This window comes from Miniopterus schreibersii, assembly GCF_964146895.1.
Source record: "Miniopterus schreibersii genome assembly, chromosome: 3".
Taxonomy (NCBI): domain Eukaryota; kingdom Metazoa; phylum Chordata; class Mammalia; order Chiroptera; family Miniopteridae; genus Miniopterus; species Miniopterus schreibersii.
In genome coordinates, this window is record NC_138103.1 from 11,145,786 (window position 1) to 11,168,830 (window position 23,045).

At 50.9% G+C, this 23,045-nt stretch overlaps 1 protein-coding gene across 1 annotated transcript in view; it reads left to right on the forward strand.

Moving 5' to 3' along the window:
• Window positions 1-2,396: 2,396 nt before the first annotated feature.
• The window catches only part of KCTD5 (potassium channel tetramerization domain containing 5), a 29,365-nt gene continuing 8,716 nt past the window's right edge, over window positions 2,397-23,045 (forward strand). The window contains exons 1-4 of the mRNA XM_081131467.1: window positions 2,397-2,714; window positions 15,358-15,466; window positions 17,908-17,999; window positions 19,859-19,954. Of these exons, the coding sequence (XP_080987593.1) occupies window positions 2,463-2,714; window positions 15,358-15,466; window positions 17,908-17,999; window positions 19,859-19,954 (549 nt within the window). The 5' untranslated portion in view covers window positions 2,397-2,462. The remainder of the gene's footprint in view (window positions 2,715-15,357; window positions 15,467-17,907; window positions 18,000-19,858; window positions 19,955-23,045) is intronic.

Genomic DNA, 23,045 nt, shown 5'->3' on the forward strand with positions numbered 1-23,045 from the left:
GGTACAACTATCTCTGCAGATCCCAGCTTCCTCCGCTTGGTTTTCTTTCTCTCTCCTGTTCTAAGGGGTGGTGCAGTGCAGGGTTTAACACAGGGCCTGACCTACTGCTGAGTGGTTTGAGGGTGGTCACCGTACACTTGGTGGGGTTCTTCCTGGGGGAGGGAGGGTAGAATCTACAGGATAGATCAGGGTCTCTCAAACTGTCATTGTAGGGTATTATAGCATTCCTACCCCTATACACTAGATGCCAGTTACACTTTCTCCTTTTCCTGGCTATGGCAATTCAAAAATTTTCCAGACATTGCCAACGGTCCAGGGGGTTAGGGGGAGGCAGAATTGCCCCAGATGAAAACCACTGGGTCATAATATGCATCAGAAGCCCCAAACTTCCTAAGACTGGGAGCTCAGGGTGGTGGTTTCCCTCCTAGCAGACTGCATTTTAGTGTCGCCCTGGCAGCTCCCCAGGACAAACTCCACACTGGGGCAGCCACAGGACTGAGCCCGTTGCCTGTTCTCAGCCACACTGCTCATGGACTGGACTTGAGCTTTGGTAGCACATCTGGTCTGACCAGGTGTTTTCAGGACGGGGATGCCACAGTGTCAAGCTTAGGATCCTCTACATCCAAACATGTGGACACAAAGCCACACATCTGACATTTAAATTCTGCAGAGAGAAGGGCAGCTCTGCAGAGCCACCTCTGTGGTAGTTGTTTTCAAGTCCAGACTACCTAAATTTGTTTTTTTACTTAATTTCTCCACTTTAGTTTTGGGGGCCATTAATTCTGAAGGGAAACATGCATGAGAGATTTTTCTAGGTACCATGCTCAGTGCCACAAGACTCTGCCAAAGATTATGGCTGAATTGTACAGAATTAGGTCTCCTGCCCTCTTCTGATACCCAGAGCCCCCTCCCTTGGCCAGTCCATAGGCTGAGCGTGCTCACTGCCCAGACTGCAGCGGCTGCAGGTGCTGGGAGAGTTTGGTGCCGGTATTGTTCTTGGACATGTTGCCATACACGTTTTTCCATATTCTTTCTTTTCATATCCAAACCTAACCTGAACTGATGGTGACTCAAGTGGGTGTGGCCCTGGCCTCTTGAGCAGCTACCTGTCAAGTGCTTTAAATCAGGGCAGAGTCACCCCCAGAGCCTCTGAGAGGGGCACAGGCTGCTGGTGGGGCTGTAAATCGGGCTGCCTGAGGGGAACTGGTCTGGGGAGGAAGCTGTTCCAGCAGAGAGCAGTTTTCTCTCTGGCTCAGACAGCTGCGGCGTGCCACTGAACAAGCTTACGAGTATACCTGAATTTTCCCGTAACTAATTTCTTCAATGTGAGGAAACACCAAACTTTATGTACAGAGACCTTTTTACAAAAGGCAAACCTTTTTTAGCTGCGAGATTCACCCTAGTTTAACCCATCTGGCTGAATGACTATGAATAGGGGTCATTTTGTGGGTGAAAAGCCTCTATCACCGTCATGAGTTCGAACATTGGCAAAATTAAATTTCGCAGTATTTAGAGCTGCTGTACCTGTTCCTTAACACAAAACCGGACGAGTCAGTAGTCTGTTAGCTGTCTTTCGGGTTGGTGGCAGTCAGTTAGAACATGTGTAATATTCTCTACCTGGTCTGTAGCTGTAACTGTGATGTACAGGCAAAGCAAAATTTTAAAAAAACTTATGAAAACAAATAATGCAATGATATTAGGATATACACTTTTGTATTTTTATTCTTATATAAGGTTATTTGCTGGCTATTGTTGGCCTCTAATTCAGTCTGTGTTATTTAAAATCAAATACATAGCCTGGGCCGTGGTGCGCAGTGGTTGAGCTTTGCCTCAGAAACCAAGAGGTCACCGGTTCCATCCCCGGTCAGGGTACATGGCGGGGCCTGCGCGCAGGCGACGTGCAGGAGGCAGCCCATCAATGCTGTTTCTCTCTCATAGATGTTTCTATCTCTCTATCCCTCTCCCTGCCTCTCTAAAAATCAATAAAAACATATTTAAAAATATAAAATAAAGTAGAATACGTATACAAATTATTTGGATTGAATTGTATTGATGTACAGCCTTGAATGTATATAATTATTGTAAACTATACTTTACAACTTTTTTCTGGCTTTATTATATAAATTTTCTATTGGGCCAAGGATTTAATCATTACGGTGGGTCTTCGTCGCGACCTGGATTCAAGCCGGAGTCCGGGGACCGTCCAGCAAGACGACCCCCATCCCAGAGACGGTCTCGGCCGCCGCACTTCCGCTTGTGCATCTAGGACCACGCGGCAACTAACTCCGGCCAGAAGGGGGCACGATCGTCGGCTTACTCCGGACCGGAATTTTCTCGTGCCTCGTGACTCCCCGACGGGCGCTTTACCAGGGAGGACCCGTGGGCGGGTCAGAGTTCGGAGGACGGTATTAAAGAACGCACACTTCCGGTGGAGGGGAACTGTGGCTGGGCTTGCTGGGATCATGGCGGAGAATCACTGCGAGCTTCTACAGCCGGCCCCAGGCGGTTTCGGGGCGGGGTTGGGGGGCGGCCTGTGTCGCCGTTGCAGCGTGGGGCTCGGTGCCCTGGCCCAGCGCCCCGGCAGCGTGTCCAAGTGGGTCCGGCTCAACGTCGGCGGCACGTACTTTCTCACCACCCGGCAGACGCTGTGCCGGGATCCGAAATCTTTCCTGTACCGTTTGTGCCAGGCCGACCCCGACCTGGACTCGGACAAGGTGAGGGCCGCGCAGGCCGGCCAGGAGGGGCCGGGTCGCCCTGGCCTGCGGCCCGCCCTGGCCTGCGGTCCGCCGAACACCCCCTGCCCCAGGCTGAGGAGACCCGTTCCGGGCTCCAAGCCCCGCAATCCCTTTTCACTATCTCGACCCGAGCGCCCAAACTCCCTGCCCGGGGCCGGGAGAAGAAAGGAAGGCGCCCTAGCTCCTACTACTCTTGAGGATCTCCGCCACTCCACCCTGCATCTCTCTCTCTAGCCCTCACTGCTCTTTGGTGAAGGTGTCCCACATCCCGGACTTTACAATGGATCTACTTTCTTTTCCTCCCTAGATTCTTTTGCCTCTGATGTGTCAACACCTCTTCTCCATCCAGTGTACTTACTGGGTTTGGAATCAGACAACCCTGGCGTTCTTCGCTTTTCACATTCCAGACGTTTGACTTAATGTTGGCACGGGGGAGTTGACACGGTGGCTTTCCTTTCCCAGTGACTTGAATTTAGAGAATTGGTGCTCCATCGTTTTCAGCTACAATGCGCACCCCGTTCAGCACTCTTAAGGTGCTGTCCATAGAATGATATTTCAAAGGGAATGTTCGTATTAAGGGGTGGATTAGGGATGTCATGGAAGGACCAGGTAGGAAATCTTTTTCACTCTGCTTTATAATTATCCTAGTTTTCCCACTGCCCTCGCAAAAGGATAGGAATTTCTAGGTTGGTTTGCAGCTTGTCTTTTGTATAATAGAATGCTCACACTGCTGTTCCAGATAGTAATAGAAACTAAATTATTTTGTTAATTACCTTTATAAGATTGTGTGGCTGAGGAAGAGTATCTCAAGCTGTACAAACTATACAGGATAGAAATTCAGAAAAGGCGCTGTTGGAAAACTAGTTATTACCTATATTTATTCTAGGAGATTCACAAGCCTTCCTGTTACTTTCCTGGGTCTTTCAGTTGGGCCTACATAATAGTACTTCGCTTTGTTCCTTGCCAGCCCAGTATTTGCCAGGCATAAGGCTTCCCAGAAAAATTCACATCCTTCAAGTTTGAGAAGCATGCCAGAGACCATTCTCAGGGTGGCATGACCTATGATCAGGAAATGAGAACTCTTCAGTTACTGCAAAACCACTGCTAGTGGATAGAAATCAGAGATTGAGATGCCAGCCCTCTGGCCCTCTCCTCCACCCCCAAACTCCCACTCCTCAGCTATTTCCATTGCTCATTTGAGCAAGCTCTCTAAGAGAATTGACCTCCCAGAAAATGACAGTCATCTCAAGGATAGAAATAGGCTTTGTGAGCTATGATTTTCCTTTTATAGCTTGGGTGTATGTTTTACTGTTTTGTTTTTCTTTTTAAACAGTGGGTCTTAGTGGTCATTCACTAGTATTTCTACTCCAGCATTCCTGTGTAGTATATTGAGTCAGATTTTAAATTGCTCTTGTCCATTGGGTTATTTTGAGGCAGTGGCTGGTATTCAACACTGAAACAATTGATTCAGAGTTAGTTAACTCTAGCTTGCACAGTTAAGTCGATTCATCCCTTTATTTTACTGTTTCAAGCCTACTTAAAAAAATTATGCTTTACTGTAATAGGAGTTCTCTGGGGGAGGGTAATTAATTTATCAGACTATTGTTGTTGCTTTTCCAATTATCCACTTAACCATATTTGTTTTTTTCTAAAATGTAAAACAGGTTTAGAACATGAAGGTATTGTAGTAGTTACAGTTTCTGTCTCATAAAATAGTTGATTGTAAATAAGGGTTGGTTTTAGTCACTGATAATGTGAATTTGCCAGAAAGTAATGCTAATTCACATTAGTCATAGTAGGGTTTTTTACTTCAAATAAGGAAATGTATAAGATACTCAGTCTCTTCAGTTTTTTTCTCCTTGGTTCTAATGAAAGAATGTCCCAGAGCACTGGCCCATTGTGGATCAGTTGGTTGGAGTGTCGACTTGTACACTGAAAGGTCACCTGTTGGATTCCTGGTCAGGGCACATAACCAGGTTGCAGGTTCGGTCCCCAGCCAGGGTTTGTACGGGAGGCAACTGATGGATGTTTCTCTCTCTCCCTCTCTCCCTCTCTCCCTCTCTCCCTCTCTCCCTCTCTTCCTCTCTTCCTCTCTCCTTCTCTCCCTCTCTCCCCTCCCTTCCCCTCTCTCTGAAATCAATAAAACATATCTTCAGGTGAGGATTTAAAAAAAAAAAAAGATTGTCCCAGAGATTCACTCTTAGAAAATTAAACACTGAATGAGGAATCTGAGGATTAGGGAGGAGTGGAAGGGATGTTTGCAGGAGTGGGACGCTAGTAATTACAAAATGGAAGAGAAACAGGATGTTGATTCACAGGTGAAAATCTCAAGCCCTGACCTCCTAGTTAAGATTAATGAAAACATACCTGGCAGATAATCCTAGGACTGAAGCTAAGTGTGGGCCTGGTGGAATATTTCCTGCTGGGCATTTGAGTAGTGTTTATTGAGCACCTGGGCTTACGGGAGGTGGTGCTTGGATAGGGGTTGGGTGGGGAGATTTAAGGGGGAGGAGTTCCAAGAAATGGAAGACCTGGAACCTTTCAGGAACCTAATGGGTTTGGAGTTCACTGAGAGAATGCTTCTGGCCTGCTGTTAAAGAACTGTGTCTGGTGGGGAGCTCAGTTGGTGAAGTCATGTGGGAGAGTTGGAGTTACAGGACATTTTCTGGAGGAATGCTTTTTAAGAAGTGGACAGACAGGTTGTTAGGGAGGGTGGGGAGCTAGGCTATGACTGGTCCCCCTCCTCCTAAGTCTTCACATTCTCTGTCTCAGGACTGAGCCTGGGACCCACTGTCCACCATCCCACAAGCCCCCAAATCCTTACCCTCTTGTCTCAAGTTCTGACTCTGGGCTCATTGCCACCATGAAGTTCTCTTTATGGACAGTGTATGTGTGAATTCTCTTTTACTCCTGGGGCTTCCTTGTTGGGGCTGAGTCTGCCTTATTCATTTCTGCTGTTCTGGGTCATTTTTCTCTCCCACAGTCCCTTAGGTGCACACCAAGTGTAGCACTCCTTCCCGGAAGTGCTTCGTAAATACTTGATGTGTGATTCATTCTGGTTATGTCTCATATTCCACTGTACCTGGCTCATAGGTATTGTTGAGCAGGTTAGACCTTGTTTAGAGCTGAATCAGCCCCTGTCTCAGTGTGGAGATGCTTTAGGAGTTTAAGGGCAACAGGAAATACGACTACTTGATGGGTAGCCACTCAGATGAAGTAAGATTTTGGGGGGGGGGGGTTGGTCTCTGCAGCTGAGCCAGGCCTAGAGAAAACTGTGGGTTGCCCATTTGCTTTTGTCTTTTGACAGGGCCATTGTCCTGGTTTGGGGTTGGAGATTCTGTGGCGTCAGATGGGTCTTTGAGGGGTGGGGCCATCATGGTGCTTCTGATGACTTGCCCTTTGCAAGTTCTTTGCTTGTATTCACTCCAGGTGAGTACTTGGTGTTGGCAAGAAATCTCAGGATTGGAAAGATGGTGAAAGGAATTTTATAGACAGGGCTAAGTGATGGGGGTGCGGGTGGAAGTATGAACTTTTAAGCCACTTGCCAAGAGAAGTGGGGATTATTTTGAGTGGAAATGGCAGATTATTTTCATTATAACTAAATGAGAGGTAAAGGGCTAACTCGCCGAATTCTACCAGTGTCTTGTGTACTGATGAGAGCTGCACGCCAGCCAGTCTGAGACCATGAGTGGGTATTGGGTGTCCTGAGATATGGGTGCATGTCAGTTCACACTTTGCTTGAGGATGTGGCTCTGAGAATGTTCTTAGCCCTGACCACACATCCTGGTTTGTTCAGGACCTGAGGGAATGGTCCCCTTGCTTTCTGGGAGCAGTTCCTCTCCTCCCCCTAGTACAGCAGGTACTTGCCCTCAGGGAATGCTGTGGTCACCTCTTCACAAAGTGCCCTGTTTGAAGGCTCCTCTGACCTGAGCCAGCCCTGGAGTCAATGCTAGATAGTCTAAAAAAAGAGTGAGAAGAGCTTGCTTCAGGGCATCAGCCCCCAGGCCATCAGCTGTCCCACCCTCAGTGATCTGAGGGTGGCCTGGGAGGAAGTGGTATCTGCTGCACAGCAGTTCCTCTTTCTGCCCAATGCACATGCATCCTTCAGTTGCTCTCCTCCAGCAGCGGAGTTACTGGTCTTGGCTTAGAGCAGCGGTTCAAATACTGTGGTCCAGCTCATTTTGCAAATAGAGCTGTAGGGGAACACAGATGCCTGCCTGTGGCCAGGTTGTCAGTGGCTGCTTTGACAAGTGGGTCCTCCAGGGACTCTCCAGGTCAGCAGTCACTGGGCAAGCAGTCTTTCAAGTCCTCTAAAGGAGTTGACTGCTTGATACCAAGGGAGAGTTCTGTGTGGCCAGGGTTCCTGCACGCCACCTTCAGGACCAGTGCTCTCACCAGGCTGTAATAGGGCAGCTCTCCCCACACTACACAGCACCCAGAACGATCCAGTCTGGAATTGGTGGGATGTGCATATTGGGTGGGATGGAACATTTTCCCTTTGGTACTCTGGGCTTTTGACTGCCCACAACTTAACTGGCTGTGTTGATTGGGGTGAGTTAATGTGCCTCTCTAGTCATGGGGCGTAGTGAGCCTTGGGGAGGGGGAGGAATGGAACGCCTGCCTCACCTGGTGCTTGGGGCTGGGTTACTGCAGTCAATAGTCTGCTCTTAGTCTCCATTTTTCTTGTGTACTTTTAGAAAGCACCCAGAATGTGTGTCGTGCCCCCCCCCCCATGTCATGATGTGTTTTTATTATTGTTTGTCTCTTACACATCCTCACTGGCTCACCTAAACCTCAGGGTGCCTGCCCCCCCCTTGCTTCCTGGCTGCCTCATCATGCTCCACTCAGAGCCTGTGGCTGGTCGTAGGACAGGCCCTGGAGGGGCTGTTTCTGCTGCGGGCCCTGGAGCCTATGCCCTGGGAAAGTTGCCCAGCTTCCTGGGCAGCCAGTGAGGCTTCTTGCAAGAGATGAACACACTGCTCCAGAGGTCACATGCCATCGCGTGTGTGTTGGGATGGGCTTGAGGCATGAGGGAGGCATCTAAGAGGGGAGTGCCCCCACTGTCTCTCCTGCAGCTGGGTTCTGGTGGGCTCTGTCCACTGTCTCTCCTGCAGCTGTGTTCTGGTGGGCTCTGTCCACTGTGTCTCCTGCAGCTGTGTTCTGATGGGCTCTGGTTTCCTCAGCATTGGGCCACCAGGATCTTGGCCTGCTTTTGCAAGTCAGCTTAGGTGTGTGGGGATGGTTCTGGAAGGATGAGCTGGGCCAGCCACTCATTGCCGATAGATAGGCTGAGGTAGGTTTTTCAAAAGAGAGATGTAGGAGCGCCGAGTGCAAGGCAGTCCTTGTTATTTGTTTAAAATATCTTCAAAACATTTTTTCATATCTTCAAATATTTTTGTGTGAGAAGTACCAGAACCCATTTATAAGACAAAAAGCATAAGAATTAAAAAGAACACAATTTTTATAGGCAGTTTTCTATACAAAAGGTTAGGCGGGGGTTAGGGAGCAGAGGAGCCCCAGGCCTGCCCTTCAGCCCCAGAGCGAGGAGGGGTGGACTCTGCACTGGATCCACCAGCAGAGCCAAGTGCAGGAAGAGAGCAGAGGTCACCTGGGAGCCAGCAGGGCGGTGGCTGTGGAGACAGCTGGTGGTGAGGGCTCAGGTGCCTCGAGAGAGCAGTGGGCCAGGTATGACCCCTGGCCGATGTCCTATCTGCAGTGTCCTGCCTTCCAGCTCTGAGCGGCTGGTACCCAGGGGGACTGAGACTCTGGCCCTGAGGAGTCCTCACTCGCAGGCTGGCAGACCCACCACAGAGTGTTTGCAGCCAGGAACCCTGTGTTCTCACCTGTTTGCATCTCTAGTTGATTTTCTCATGCCAGCAGTTTTATGGTAAACACCCACACTCACACCACGGAGATAAGTAACATGACATCTGCGGGGGATTTACGTGCAGGTGTTGTGTACCTGAGATGTCTCTTGGGAGGGAAGTACCTGAGAAAACCAGGCAGATGGAAGTCCCCTTGCTTTAGCAGCTGTGACCTGGGCAGGTGGCACTGGAGCTGGCAGGTCCACCGCATTCTGCTCACTGCTGTCCGTCCCCCCTCAGGTGACCTTCTTTAAGCAGGTCTGGTCCTGCCGGATTGAATGGGGCCCTGTAAACCGTCTCCACTATTCCTGGAGCTCGGTGGCACCCCCTCAGTTGAATGTGAGGCCCATTTGTTCCAGGAGACTCCTCAGGAGCCTCACGGGTGGGGGCTTTTGCTTCTGGTAAGCTTCATTTGAGTTGTGGGTGGCACCCGATATTCTATTTCTAAGCTACATTGAACAGTGTGCGTTTGCGTCTGGGGAGGCAACCTGGGGTCAGGGCCCCTATGTCTGAGGGGTTTTGTTTCTCCGTGGGGTGCCCAGGGGCCATGCTGAGGGTCAGAATGACTGGGAGCCCTGACATTTGCACCCTTGTCTCTGCCCGGAACCCTGATTTTCCTTTATTCCCCAAGTGTGCTGGGGGGTTTCAGATCTCTGGGTGCACACAGGGCATTGTGGGGTCTCCCTAGTCAGAAGCAGCTGATCCTCCTGCACATGTGCAGCATGTTTGCTGTGTGAGGGCCCAGCCCTGCTCTGTGCATCTGATGCCTAGGCTAGGCCTCTGGTCTGTTTCCTCATTTGTAATTGGTATGTCTGCCGCCTCTTCCTGGTTAAGGATTTGAGAAACTGTAGAAAACAAAGCAGAAGACAAGGCATAGGTGAAGGTTTTATGTGCAGATTTGAAATAGATAATTTCAGGGAAACACACTAAGTGTTTCTAATTAGGTTGATTGCAAATGTTCATGCACAGAAAATCCTATGCTTTTGCCTTTGGATTTCAATGGGAGAAATCTGACAGAGAATATATCTTGCGTTTAACTCGGGACACCCAGCCCTCTTATTTTCAGGTCTCCAATGGCCATTCCTTTTCTGTTGTAACAAAGTAGTGGTTGTGCCCATTTCCTAGTGTGTTTGTGGAAATCTGGAAGTGATTGAAAGGAGCCAAGTGCAAACGCTCTATAAAGGAAACTCACAGAGCTGGAGTGTGACATGTCATCAGAATTATTTTCTGTTTAGAATCTTGCACAAGAGCCTGACATTCTCGACCCTTGTTCCTCGCCACTTTCAAGACCAAGTGGTTTTGTCACGGAGTGGCAGCCCTTAGGGGAAAGTAGCTTCCAATTTATCCACGATGCTTGGCTGGGCAGTGTATTCAATTCTTCCTTTAAGGGCTGGGTCTTACTGCTGGGCCCGCAGCATGGGCAGGGAGAACCTAGGTGGGGGGGCTGTTTGAGAGCGCTCGGTGTCCTGAGCTAAATGCAGGATGTAGTCTCTCTGTCAAATTTCTCCCATTGAAATCTAAATGCAAAAGCATAGGATTTTCTGTGTACAAACATTTGCCATCAACAGCCTCTTGGGCCCCCTGGGAGTGGGATTCAGGGATTCAGCCAACCTGGCATCAGTGGAACCACCCCCCACTCCTCACTGTGTGGCCTGGAGGAGGGGGTATGCTGGCTCTCATTAAACATTCAAGAGTCAAGTCCAGCATTTCTCTTTTTTATGCCTTTAGAGTAGATGTATGTTTTAAGGCCAGCACTTCACAAGTAGGTCAGATGCTAACCCAGTGAGAAGTTGGGAAGGTCAGTAGAGGGAAATGATTTAAAGAGAATGCAGTGTTAATTCTGGCTCTTCTACAGAAAAAGGAAACCCAGCTGGCCACTCCCTAAATGGAGCGCCTGCTCCTTATGTAAATTGAGGGAAGGACAGAAAGAGGGAGGAAGAGGAGAGATCCGGGAGTCTTACTAGTGTGGGTCCAGTTCCTTGCTGTGTAAGTGTGACCACTCCAAGTTTCCATGACCAGGGTCTCCTTCCCGGGCTGGTGCAGACTTGGGGAGTGAAGTGACGTACTGCAGCGTGCTGATAGCTGTTCCTCAGTCATGCTCCACTTGCTAGTGTAGATATCACTCAGGTGGTCCTGTCTGTGCTTGTGCAAACGTGAGCCTAAGACTTCTGAATTTGGGATATTTTGTATTTCTGTGTTCTGTAATTTTCTTTATTTCCACAGCAGCGGCATAAGTGCATGAGGTGCCAAGGGGCTGAGGCCTGGCACGTGTCAGTTGTGGTCTGGTCGGCTTGCCCAGCAGTGATGTCCCAGGGTGCCTGTCCATGGCCCACATCTGCCAATGCTCCTCGCCTCTGGAGCTGCTCATGCCCAGGTGCTTGGAGACATGGCTTTTACAGAGTCCTGCTCATGGGCTTCTAAGTGAGAGTCAAGTCTTTCGTCATCTGGGCTGCAGCTGGAGGTTAGGCCCCATGGAATTTCGGGGTTTTGGTACAAGGGCCTTGGCACTTCTTGTAGAGTTTGAAATCTCCCTTCTGGGGAGCCCAGTGCTGAGACCATAGCTCTCATATGCCTGTGCCTGCCCTGTCCTAACCCTGCCATCTTGGCCCTGTTTCTTATTTTTTCCCCACATCCAAGGATATTTTTCTCCATTGCTTTTCAGAGAGAGTGGAAGGGGAGAAAGAGAGCGAGACATAGATTGGTTGCCTCCCGCACACATCTGACTGGGACTGGGGATCGAGCCTGCAACCGAGGTACGTGTCCTTGGCCGGAATCTTGGAGCCACACCGGGCAGGGCTTGGGCCTGTTTCTTAATGAAGCTAGTCCAATCGAAAGGAGTCCACAAGAAGAAATTAAGGCCAGAGAGTACTGACACGACTCCAGGGAGACAGGCTGGCTTGTCACTGGTGGAGGATGGTGTTGCCTGTCATTGAAGGCCACTTGCTCTTCAACATCTCGGGCTTCCCCTGGTGAACTCCCAGGGCCGGGCCCAGGTGGGTGGGCCTCAGTGCAGGTTTGGCACGTGGGCTCTGAGTCTTGGGTCCCCAATACTAGGACCAGTGTGAAGGAGCCACTGGGCTGAGCATCCTGCTCTCAGAGCCTGGTGATGCCTGGGCAGACCAGGAGCTCAGAGAGTCGTGCCACGTGGGAGAAATGGTATGATGAGGGCCCCTTCTAAAGGCCACTCTGGGTGTAGGTGTCCTTGTGGAGGTCAGCCCAGCAGCAGGTGTATCTGGAGTGACTGGCAGATTCTGGATGCCCCAGAGAGCTGGCGTGTGTTCAGGGAGCATGGAAGTGTGCCCAGCTCTGGTCAGGCAGGGTTCTGTAGTGCATCTGAATGCCTGGCCTCTGGTACCTCTTTCTCTACAGTGTACTCAGCCGAGCTCTCTAAATCGTTGTGTTTTATCGAGTGTGTCAGGGTGGCCCGCACACCTGAGGTTTGGGGATTTGATTCCTGGTCAAGGGCACATACCTGGGTTGCAGGTTTGATCCTCACCCCGATCAGGGAGAGTGTGGGAAGCCACCAATCAATGTGTCTCTCTCACATCGATGTTTCTTTCGCTCTTTTTCTCCCTCCCCCTCCATCTCTTCTTCCCTTCCACTCTCTAAAAATCATTGGAAAAAATATCCTTGGGGGAGGGTTAACAACAACAAAAATAGAACAAGGATTGAAGTATAAAACTCATATGGATTTTTTTTTTTTAATCCTCACCTGAGGATCTGTTTTTTTAAATTGATTTTTTAGAGGGGGGGGAGAAACATGAATGTGAGAGAGATACGTCTATCAGTTGTCTCCCCTATGCACTCTGACCAGGGATCGAACCCTAAACCTGGGTATATGCCCTGATCGGAAATCAACCCAGCTCCCTTCGATGCACAGGTTGATGCCCCACCTAACCAAGCCACATCGGCCAAGGCCACTTGGATTTTTAAAGTAGGTCACACAAAGCACTTGTTTAACTGACACAGAGCTGTTGAGCCTCAGAAAGGGACATGTATTGTGTCCCTTGAGGCCCATTTTCTGGATAAGCCTCACATTTCGAGGCCCAGCCCCAGGGCCAGCTCGCCCAGTCCAGGCTCCTTGTCCAGGTTCTGTCTGTGCCTGGGCTGCTGCCCTTTTCCCTGAATCCCAGTCTGCTGTGTGCTGCAGTTCTTCTGGCTCTCCTGCCCTTCCCTTCTTTTCTGTCCCACCTTTCCCACCAAGTTTTTTAAGCCTGGGTCACCTTTGTGTATTTCATGCTGCTCAGCATACTGTTGGCATGCAATAAACGTCCTTTTCGCCCTGGTTAGTGTGGCTCGATTGGAGCATCACCCCTGCACCAAAAGGTGGTGGGTTCGATTCTCTGTCAGGGAACATACCCAGGCTTCAGGTTTGATCTCCGGTTGAGGTGTGTACAGAAAGCAACTGATTGATATTTCTCTTTCTCCCTCTCTCTAAAATAAATTATTAAAAAAACCCACACCAAAAAAAAGTCCTTTTCTTCTGCCATGTTCCAGCTCTAATTGCATTGCCTAGGTTGTGGTTTGTGTTCTTGAGTCCAGGGTATGAAAATGACCACACTGAGGCTGGCCCTGAGTCTAGGCACCTTGTGACAAGGGAGGCTCCCATCCTTGCCTGAGGATGAAGATGAGCCTCGTCTCCTGTGATCTTTCCTGCGTAACCTTCTGCCAGCTGTCTGTGAGCTAGCAGTGAGCTAATGAATAATTACTGAGATTGGTGATGTGCAAATGTCATGGTTCTGCTCTTTTCAAACATGGGGGGGAGAGGGAAGTGCCCCTCGATTCCGTGTTCTCGCAGCTCTGTCCCTTTCCAGACCTTGGCTCCTTTGTAGGAAGTGATGGTCATTTTCACCTGTCTGGAGGCTGCTGAAGTGACATTCTTCCAGAAGTTGGTCTGTGGGGCCCTTTGCTTGGAGAACAGTAGAGATCCAGAGGCTGGGAGGCAGGGGCCAGTGGGACATTGTGTGACCAGTGCTTTCTTAGATGGGGGATCGGGCCAGAGTATGAATTTGGGAAGTCTGTGTGGTTGGGGCACTGTCCTGGGGGACAGGTAGCCCATGAAGGGAGAGGGGGAACAGGTAGTAGCTGGAAACTGGTTTGAGTGCCAGGTTTACAGGAGAGAAGGCATAGAGATGCTCTGGGCTGAGTGGGGACTGCATACAGTTTAGCTTGGCTCCATGTCCAAGTTCCTGCATGTGTGGAACCTAATTGATCTGATTTAAGAACAGCAACTTTGTGAAGGTGGACTTAAGAAACTCTGGAAACTATGAAGTTTTACTACACAAATTCCAGAATTTAATGTTCATGTATGGAAAATAGGGTCCTACCATGGTGTATTGCTTTGTGGTCAAGACACTGCCTGCCTCCTTTTGTCTCTGGGCTCTAGGGCCTGTGGGCATGTCACATCTGAGAGGTTTAGGAGTTTCCACTCGCCACCTCCCCTGTAGAGATTCCTGATGCTGTCCTGGGCCTGCCACCAGCCAGCTGCTCTTGAGGTCCTTAGTTCTCGCCTGCTAAGAACCTCTTGTGAGCCCTGAGAGCCACTTTCTGGACAGGGAGGCCACATTGACTCAGACTGATTTACTGAGTCAGCCTGAGGGTGGAGATCTTGGCACCCTCTGCCCTCCTTGGGGCCGCTGGTGCAGGTACCGGGCTCTGCCTGGAGAGGGCAGGCTGGCTTGCAGGGTTCTTGACAGGCTGAATGCACTGGTGTGGAGGGAGAAGCTGTTTGGTCCCTCATACACCCAGTAGCCCCATTGGAAGGCTGCCTGGGTAGGGTCATACTCATCAACCAAAATCAGATAAGCAGCCAACATGTCTTCAGTGTCCTGGCATCATTGGATCCATTGCCTTGGTGGATCCCAGTCCCTGTCACTCACTCCTATACCAATGTGGCTTGTTTGCCATAGACTCCCACATGCCTGTTACTCTGCAGAGCCTCTGCAGGGTCCACTCTGGTGGTACCATTGGGTTGGGATTGCCTCTACCTAGTGTCTACGTCCTCTAGGCACTGCTGTAACAGCCAGACAGGCTGTGGTTTTAACTGACCCTGAAGACTCTCCAGTGGGTGGCAAGGAGTCCCTGACTCTCAGAAAGGCTCCCAGTCCTGGGGGCGGAACCAGGGCTAACCCAGGTGGAAGAGGAACACTGCTCACCTGTTTTGTGGACAGCTTGGATTCTGGGACCAATGGGTGAGGCTCCCTTGGTGGTCAGCAGTCACTGTGTGAAGCTCTGGGGAAAACGAGGTTCTGTTCCATGTGCCTCTCACCCGGGCCGTCGCCCCTCACCCCCAGTCCTGCACGCTTGCCCATGGAGGAACCCTAAAATGAAAAGGGCAAGCCGTTGCCACAGAGGCCCATGTCTCGGTGTCCTTCAGAAGGGGACCTGTCAGTGTCAGCCCTTCCTTTAAGAGCTTTCCACGAAGGAGAGTCTGTGAGTCCCCCTTGTGCGATAGTTTCTAAAGTGAAAAAGGATCGACTCTTCTTGAGAAATCTTTGGGGCTGTGAGGGAAGAGGCCCCATTCACAATCACCGGGCCTCGCAGGGGATGAAGGAAGGTACCTAGTTACAAAACAGAACTTAAACGTGGCTTAGACCTGAGATGGCGACAGATCAGGGTTGGATGCTGCAGACGGCAGGAAGCATACAATACTACTTAGGGGTTCACTAAAGTACCATGAACGTTGATCTGGTTTTGCGTTAGCTGTGGGACCACTGCTTTCTTGTCTAGGATTCATGTTGGTGCTTTGTTCTTTATAGGATGAAACAGGTGCCTATTTAATCGACAGAGACCCCACCTATTTTGGGCCCGTGCTGAATTACCTGAGACATGGAAAGCTGGTCATTAACAAAGACCTTGCAGAGGAAGGTGAGTTGAGGGTGGGATCTGGTGAAGGTGCCAACTGGATCCCTCTGAGCCTGAGCAGGTCCTGTGCACTAGGGGCCAGGCTGGCATCTGAGTGCCCATGCCCCCCGCAGAAGCCTAGTTACCCAAGTCCCCTCACTTGCCGCTCTGCTTTCTCACAAATGTGTCCCATGAGGCAGCAGATAGTGGTCTCAGAGAGGCGGAGGGCTGCATGGCATGGCCTCTTCCCCTTCTCTCCTCCAAGAAGCGAAGGCTCATTAGAGCCACGCTGGCCTGTTAGGACCATTGTAGCAGAAGGGCCTGGGGACTTCAGACCAGGCTCCTGCAACCCCACTCCCTGTCTGCAGGGTCCCCCTGGCTGTTGGCAGATCCATGGGCTCTCTCCTTCAAGTGTCCTTGGGAGACTGACTACCCATTCTTACAAGAGCTTTGGCTAAAACAACATTGAAGGCCGTGTGTTAGGAATGTGCCCACCATGTGAGCCTCCCAGGTATCCCTCAGAGTCTGTCACCCTGGGCCTGCTCTCTTTCCAGGGCACCACTGTGCCATCACCTCTGAGTTCTGTCTGCATTCCTAAATGCTGTACTACGTTCTGACTCTGGTCACAAGGAGCAGGGATGGCAGGCACAGCCCTGTGAGCACCAGGTCTGAGGCTGGTGTCTGCATGCTCTGGTGTGGGTGTGGCTCCAAGCACCAGGGTGGTTCAGGACACTATGACTCAGAGTGGGCTCTGGCTTCTTTGTTCTTGGGTCCTGGATTGACTGCGAGTACTAAACTGTGTCCTCCCTCAGCTCTCATCACATCTTACTCCATGTCTTTTCTGGGCCTCTGAACCCCTTTTTTCTTGCTCACACACTTGTATGGTTTGCTCACACACTTCTTTGTTGTTGGGTCCTGGATTGACTGCGAGTACTAAACTGTGTCCTCCCTCAGCTCTCATCACATCTTACTCCATGTCTTTTCTGGACCTCTGAACCCCTTTTTTCTTGCTCACACACTTGTATGGTTTGGATACCATTCCTTTGTGTTGTGTGTGGGAAGCTGTACAATTTGAGGGTAAACTTCACAGCCTCTTCCCAATACGATTTGCTTAGAAAGGGGTACTTTCTGTGAGCAAGCCCTGCCACTTGGCCTCACTCATTTGCGTTCCTGCTGGACTCAGACACTGTTTTCAGGAGAAATGCCCATTTGAGCACCATTTCCTCGTTCTGCCCTTTCGAGTATAACGCGGAGTGTCCAGGTGGAGGAAGAAGGATGTCCTAAAGCTTTGGTGCTCATTTGCAATTCCCTTCAGTCCCCACCCATGGGTCTGAAGGGAGGGGTTGATAGTTACCTCAAGTCATCCTGAGAAGTGACAATTTGGCCTCTCTTTGGGTCGCCCTAAAGAAAGACATCCTGCCATAGCCAGTTTGGCTCAGTGGCTAGAGCATCAGCCTGCAGGCTGAAGGATCCGGGTTTGAATCCAGCCAAGGGTTGCAGGCTCGATCTCCAGCCCCGACTGGGGTGTGTTCGGGAGGCAACCAATCGATGTGTCTCTCTCACATCGATGTTTCTCTCCTCTCTCCCTCCCTCCCACTCTCTCTGAAAAGCAATGGAAAAAATATCCTCAGGTGAGGATTAAAAAAAAAAGACACCCTCTGTCATCTTACCTGGTGACTTTATTAGGAGGCAGCCTGAGTGGGTCCAGCAGCTGGGTGGTCTACTCTGAGCTCCTGATGCTGCTAGTGGAGGAATCGTACTGTGCAGTGAGGTCAAGCCAGGATAACCAGGCATGGCAGCAGAAGGCAGACTCTGAACCTTCTGGAATACCAGAGCCCTTCCAATTTGTTCTTTAGAATTCTTAGAGATTTCGAGTCCCTAAATAAGGTGCATTACAAATGGCCTTCTTTGGGAAGAAAGTTCCTAAATTGGCAAAGAGTCCTGGAGTGAGGAGCCACCTCCTCAACCAGCCACAGTCTGATACTTGAATAGGGAAACGGAGATGCTGAGTGACTCAGACACCTGCACAAGGTCTGGCCAGGCCTGAGCCTCTTGTGGAAGGGAGGGAAGAGTTGGCCATCCCAGAGCAGACATCTGCAAGCTGTGGAGGGAAAATGCCTGTGTTCTGTCCCATGTGCCCAGCGTGGAGCTCGCAGTCCATGCTGGTGGACCTGTGTGTGAACCTGCTGTTCTGTTGTGAGATCTGCACCCAGCAGGTCACTTGGAGGGATTCATGCCAGAGTGTGTTCAGCCAACACATCATTCTCCACCTGAGCCCTCTGTCCCTAGTCCTGGGGAGCCTCACCGAGAGCCAGCAGTGTCTGCATAGAGACTGGTGGGATGTTAGGATGGGGGCTTAGGAGCCTTTAGTGGGCCAGGCACAGGCCATAGGTCCACAGCAGGGCTTAAATAAAAGGCTTCTCCTTTGATTTGGTGAAAATTATAGTTATTTTTCTCTATTCCAGGAGTTTTGGAGGAAGCGGAATTTTACAATATCACCTCACTAATAAAACTTGTAAAGGACAAAATTAGAGAACGAGACAGCAAAACATCACAGGTGAGACCAGTGACGAATGTGCTGGAAGCTTATGAGGCCTGGTGCATATGAGCTGTAGAAAACTGGGCTTAGGAAACAAGTTACAGAGGCAAAAGAAGGGCCCTTGGAGCTTAGGAGAAAGAGAGAAGCAAGGAAAACACACCTGGGGGAGGGGAGTGGGGAAAGGCAGGACCTGCTCCATAGGGGGAGCTGGCCAGAGCTGCTGTTATTATCTGGAGAGTCTTTGCCTGCATAAAACCCTTTCCACACCCCTCCCTTCCCCACTTGGACACCAGCAGGCCCTAAGCCAGAGCTTTTGGCCTGTGTGACGAGGCTCGCTGACAGTGGCTGGTCAAGGGGCCTGGCCTGGGGCGAGGCCTACCACAGTGAGAGCCTAGGAGACTGGGACCACTACCTGCACCGCCCCCAGCCCTCCTGTGGGAGCCAGTTGGGTGCCAGGACAGTTGGGAGCAGACACGTCCATGAACTCCCTGGTCATCTCCAGGTACTTGGCTTCCTCTATCCAGCAGTCCCACTTAACACCTTACTGACCTGCTATTTCGAGCCAGAACTCACCTGTGGGGCCGTCGTGACTAGTCAGCGAGGTGTTTAAAATTACTTAATGTTAAGTGCAAACGTGAGTTATCTCGTGACCAGTCAGCAATATTTAGACATGGAAACACGTGTATACTTGTGACCTGTCAGCAAGGTGATTTTTTTTTATATATATATCTTTTTTGATTTCCGAGAGAGGAAGGGTAGGTAGAGAGAGATAGAAACATCAATGATGAGTCAGTCATTGATCGACTGCCTCCTGCACGCCCCCAACTGGGGGGATTGAGCCCACAACCTGGGCATGTGCCCTGACCGGGAATTGAACCATGATCTCCTGGATCCTAGGTCGATGCTCAACCGCTGAGCCACGCCTGACCGGGCTCAGCAAGGCGATTTAATGAGCCTTGTGACCTGGGCTGGCATAGCCTGTGTGCCTCAGTCTTCCCTCACATAGTGGCATAGTGGAGGTAGAGGAGCCCCTTGTCACAGGGCCAATGTGAGGATTAGAGGGCTCAGGCCAGGTAGTACTCCAGTGTCACTTACTGTCTCACAAGGGAAAGCAGTGTACTTAACGCTGTGACCCTGTCACTTGAGTGTCACCTGTGTGAGTCACTGCCTTAATGTCAGAGAACTGACTGGCGCTCCTGCAGCCCCTTGGTTACACATGTGTCGTGTGTGGTGGCCTCCTCCTCCTGCTGGAGTAGCAGCTCTATGAAAGCACACCCCCTCAAGGGTTCCCAGCACCAGACATGCCTGGAACAGAGCTCAGGGAAAGTCAGATGGTGGCTGGCTCAAAAGATACGTCAATTTTTTGGAAACCAGTTCAGTCCAAGGGAGGGCCCATGTCTGAGCTGCTGTGCGTGTCTGAAAGCTTTGCTAAGAGCAGGGGCCTGGTTGGTCCTGCATTGCTTTCAGGCTTCCCTGTCAATCCCTCCCCAGTTGGTGGATTCAGGGACTTTGCATGGTTCCCCCTTAGAACAAAGATGAACGTCCTTGTGCATTCACGCCTAGACACAGGTGCTCTTGGCATTTTAGGAATGTGACTTGTTTTATTTTAAAATGTAGAAATAGAAATATATTGGGAGGCAGACAAGGAAGCAGGAAACAGCAGCTGTTCCAGCCTATTTTTGTTTTGTTTTGGTGTATGTGTTTAGAGCTGCTTTAGGCATCATGACCTGAGCCTGAGAGGTGGAAAGAAACATCAGCCTCACTGGGTCTCCTGTTGGGCTGTCTCCAGGATCGGCAGCCTCGGCAAGGTTACTGGACTGGGGCAGGAGCAGCAGGGTATGTGGGGCCTATCTTACCTGTGGCCCTCGTTCTTGCAGGTGCCAGTGAAGCATGTTTACCGTGTGCTTCAGTGTCAGGAGGAGGAACTCACGCAGATGGTGTCCACCATGTCCGATGGTTGGAAGTTTGAGCAGGTGAAGTCTCCAACCCCCTCCTGAGCCTGTTAATTACAATGGCCCCATCTGCGTCCTCAGGGTTGTTCACCCCAGGGACCAGTAAGTAATGAGGCATTGGGCGCCTGTGGTTCCTGGAAATGTGGTTTTACTGGCACCTCTTGAAAACCAGTCTGTGCCTCGGAGTTTTGGAAGAGAGGGTGGAGTTGTTTTTAGAGCACTTCTGCCCTGCACCGCCCCCCCGCCATTCATTTTGCAGTTATTCTTGCTCTAGCTCATTCTTTTAGGGGGACTCTTCTCTGAGCTTCTGTCTTGTCTAGTGTGTGTGTGGTTGACATTATGACCATTCTGGCCTGGCCCCACCTCCCTGTCCTACCTCATGTCTGACCAGCTCCTCCTGTGCTGGCTGAGCAGATGGTGCCTCGGACTCTTTTGTGCTGGAGGTGGCACAGGTGGCCTTCCCAGTGGGATGGCTCTTCAGCCCTCCAGCCCCTTTCCTGCCCTTGATTGGAAAGATGCTGCTGATGCTGGCCTGGCTGTGCCCCTCCACTTTCCTCAGCTCTGCTCTTGCCACAGGCTGAGACTGATTTGACAGTGTGTGAGCGCTGGGTCCTTTTCCCTGCTCTCTGTTCCTCCCTGCACCTCTGCATGCTGCTCTCGTCCCCTGCACCTCGTGCAGCTGCATTCAGTACCTGTGGCCTCCTAACACATCAAGGGTGTTCTCTGAGTGGCCAGCACCTTTCCTATCAGCTCGCCGTTGCTATTCCATTTTTTTTTTCTTTTAAAGTATGTTTTTATTGATTTTAGAGAGAGACGGGAGAGGGATAGAGAGATTTTAGAAACATCTATGAGAGAGAGACCTCGATTGGCTGCCTCCTGCATGTCCCCTACAGAGGATCAAGCCTGCAACCTGGGCATGTGCCCTGACCAGGAATTGAACCAGGGACTTCTTGGTTCATGGGTCGACATTCAACCACTGAGCCATGCTGGCTGGGCACTAGTCTACTTTTTTAGGCAAGACTCTGAGGTTTGTGCTTGTGACCCTGTTGGCCCTCAGCCCAGAGTACTGGTTGTGACCCTGTGACCCCAGCTCGTAGTAACTGCCTTGATCTCTGGGCCCCCTCTGTTGTTAGCTGCCGTCTGGGGCAGGTGCTCTCCAGAGAGAGTATGGGAAATTACATGGTTACCCCAGCAACCCTCCTAATTCAGTCTACCCCTATTCTTTGGGTCTTTTGAAATAATGGATTGCATTGTAGAGCACTTGGAGTCCCCTTAAACCATCACGAGAGACAAGTGCAGTCAGCTTTTGTGTCCCTCCCTCCACCCTTAGACCAGCCACCAGGCCTGTGTCGCTGCTCTGATGGTATTGCAGCTTGTCCTGCCCTGCCCTTGCACTGGGGAATCCAGGCACGGTCCTGTGGTCTACATGTGTGTTTCTTGTGCTCTGACTTCATCAAAATCCCACCAGAAACTCAGGAACAGCAGTTTCCTGCTGCCCCTCCTGTTGCCCCTTGGTGTGCTGCCTGGACAAGGGCTGGGGAAATGGGAGCTGCAATCACCAGTTCAGGATCTGTGAACTGGGTCACCCTCAGGTAGAGCTAAGCACCTATGTGGCTCCTGCTGGGAGGGAGAGAGCACCTTCTGCCTCTTGCATGGGCGTCTTCCTCCCCATGACCAGCTTAGGGACTTTGTCCTGAGCTCCTCTGAGTGGATCCTAAGTCCATTGAAAAGAGCAGAGTCCTCTCTTCTCCTCAAGTCTTATTCCCTTTACCTGGTTTGTCCCTTGAGGATGCCAGCAAAAGCCCAGAACCAGAGTCATGTTTATTTAATGAGAAACACTCTGCTTTCAGAAGCAGGAGCTGGACCTGCTGCAGGGGACGTGGGGTGGAAGCCTGGGCCCAGTGAGGTGGCAGAACTGAACCCAGGATCACCCAGTGGTCAGTGACGAGGCTGAAACAAGGTTCTGAGTGAGGTTTGGAAGAGGCTTGCATGCGTCTTAAGAACATGGCTTCCAAGCAGACCCAGTTATAAGTGACTGCACACCCACTGCCCGTTCTGCATCCAGGGCCAGGCACCACTGTGGTCTACAGGTGGCAGGCCCATCTCCTCAGGGGTGATTGTGAACCTACATAGACTTCTAGAGACACAGGGAGAGCATGTTCACCCCTTTTCCGTAGACCCACTGTGCTTTCCGCTCCTTTGGTCACACTAGCCTCACCACTCCGAATGGCCCTCACTTGGCTGCACACCCCCTCCCTTCTCATCCTTTCCACTCCTTGCACTCCGAGCTTCCTCACACCTCTGACCTCTCCTATGAGTACAGATTCATATGTAGGGAGGCCAGAGATTAAGGGGCCTTCCAGGTGTTTGTTGGCTTATAATAATGCCACTGATGGTCTTACTACAATTTTAGTGGTTTTCTTTTGATTAACTTTACATTTAAAAGCACAGAAGCCCTTGGTGGTCCTGGGGTAGGCTGGAGCAGGCACGTTGGTCCTTGGCCTCTGCTTGGCTGTGGTAGTGACTTGGAAGCCCATGGAGATGTGGACTCACAGACTGAGACTGAGACATGCAGAACCCACAGCTTCCTAGCATCATCTTTGAGATTCAGGCAGCTCTACCCTCTGCAGCCCTCCTCTGTCAGCCTTCCCTCCTGCCACCAGAGTGTAGGCCTTTTCGGTTAATAGCCCCTGGGGGAGGAAGGGTCCATCCTGGCTTCTCCTGGGAAGGCCTGATGGCCTCAAGAGAACAAGCAGAATGAGAGCTTGTCCTCATGTGTGCATGTGTGTGTGCTCACACGTGTGTGTGCTCTGGGCCTGTGTGAAGAGGGCAGCTGGTGTGCTACATGACTCTATTCTGCTGCCTGCCTCAATTCTGCTGCCTGCTCCGAGAGGATCAGCTCTGAGCATGACCCCCCACCCTGCCATCCTTTGTACCCTGCTTAGCATTGTGCTCCCCTTTCCCTGTGGTCAGGCAGCATCTCCAGTGGGCCCAGAAACCCTGGAATTGCTGACCGTCCTGCAGAGAAGGCCTGTCCTGCATGAGGTGTACTCGTGTGGTGGTGTGCAGGTATGGGTGTGACAATGCCCGAGTATGGATGTGTCAGGACTTT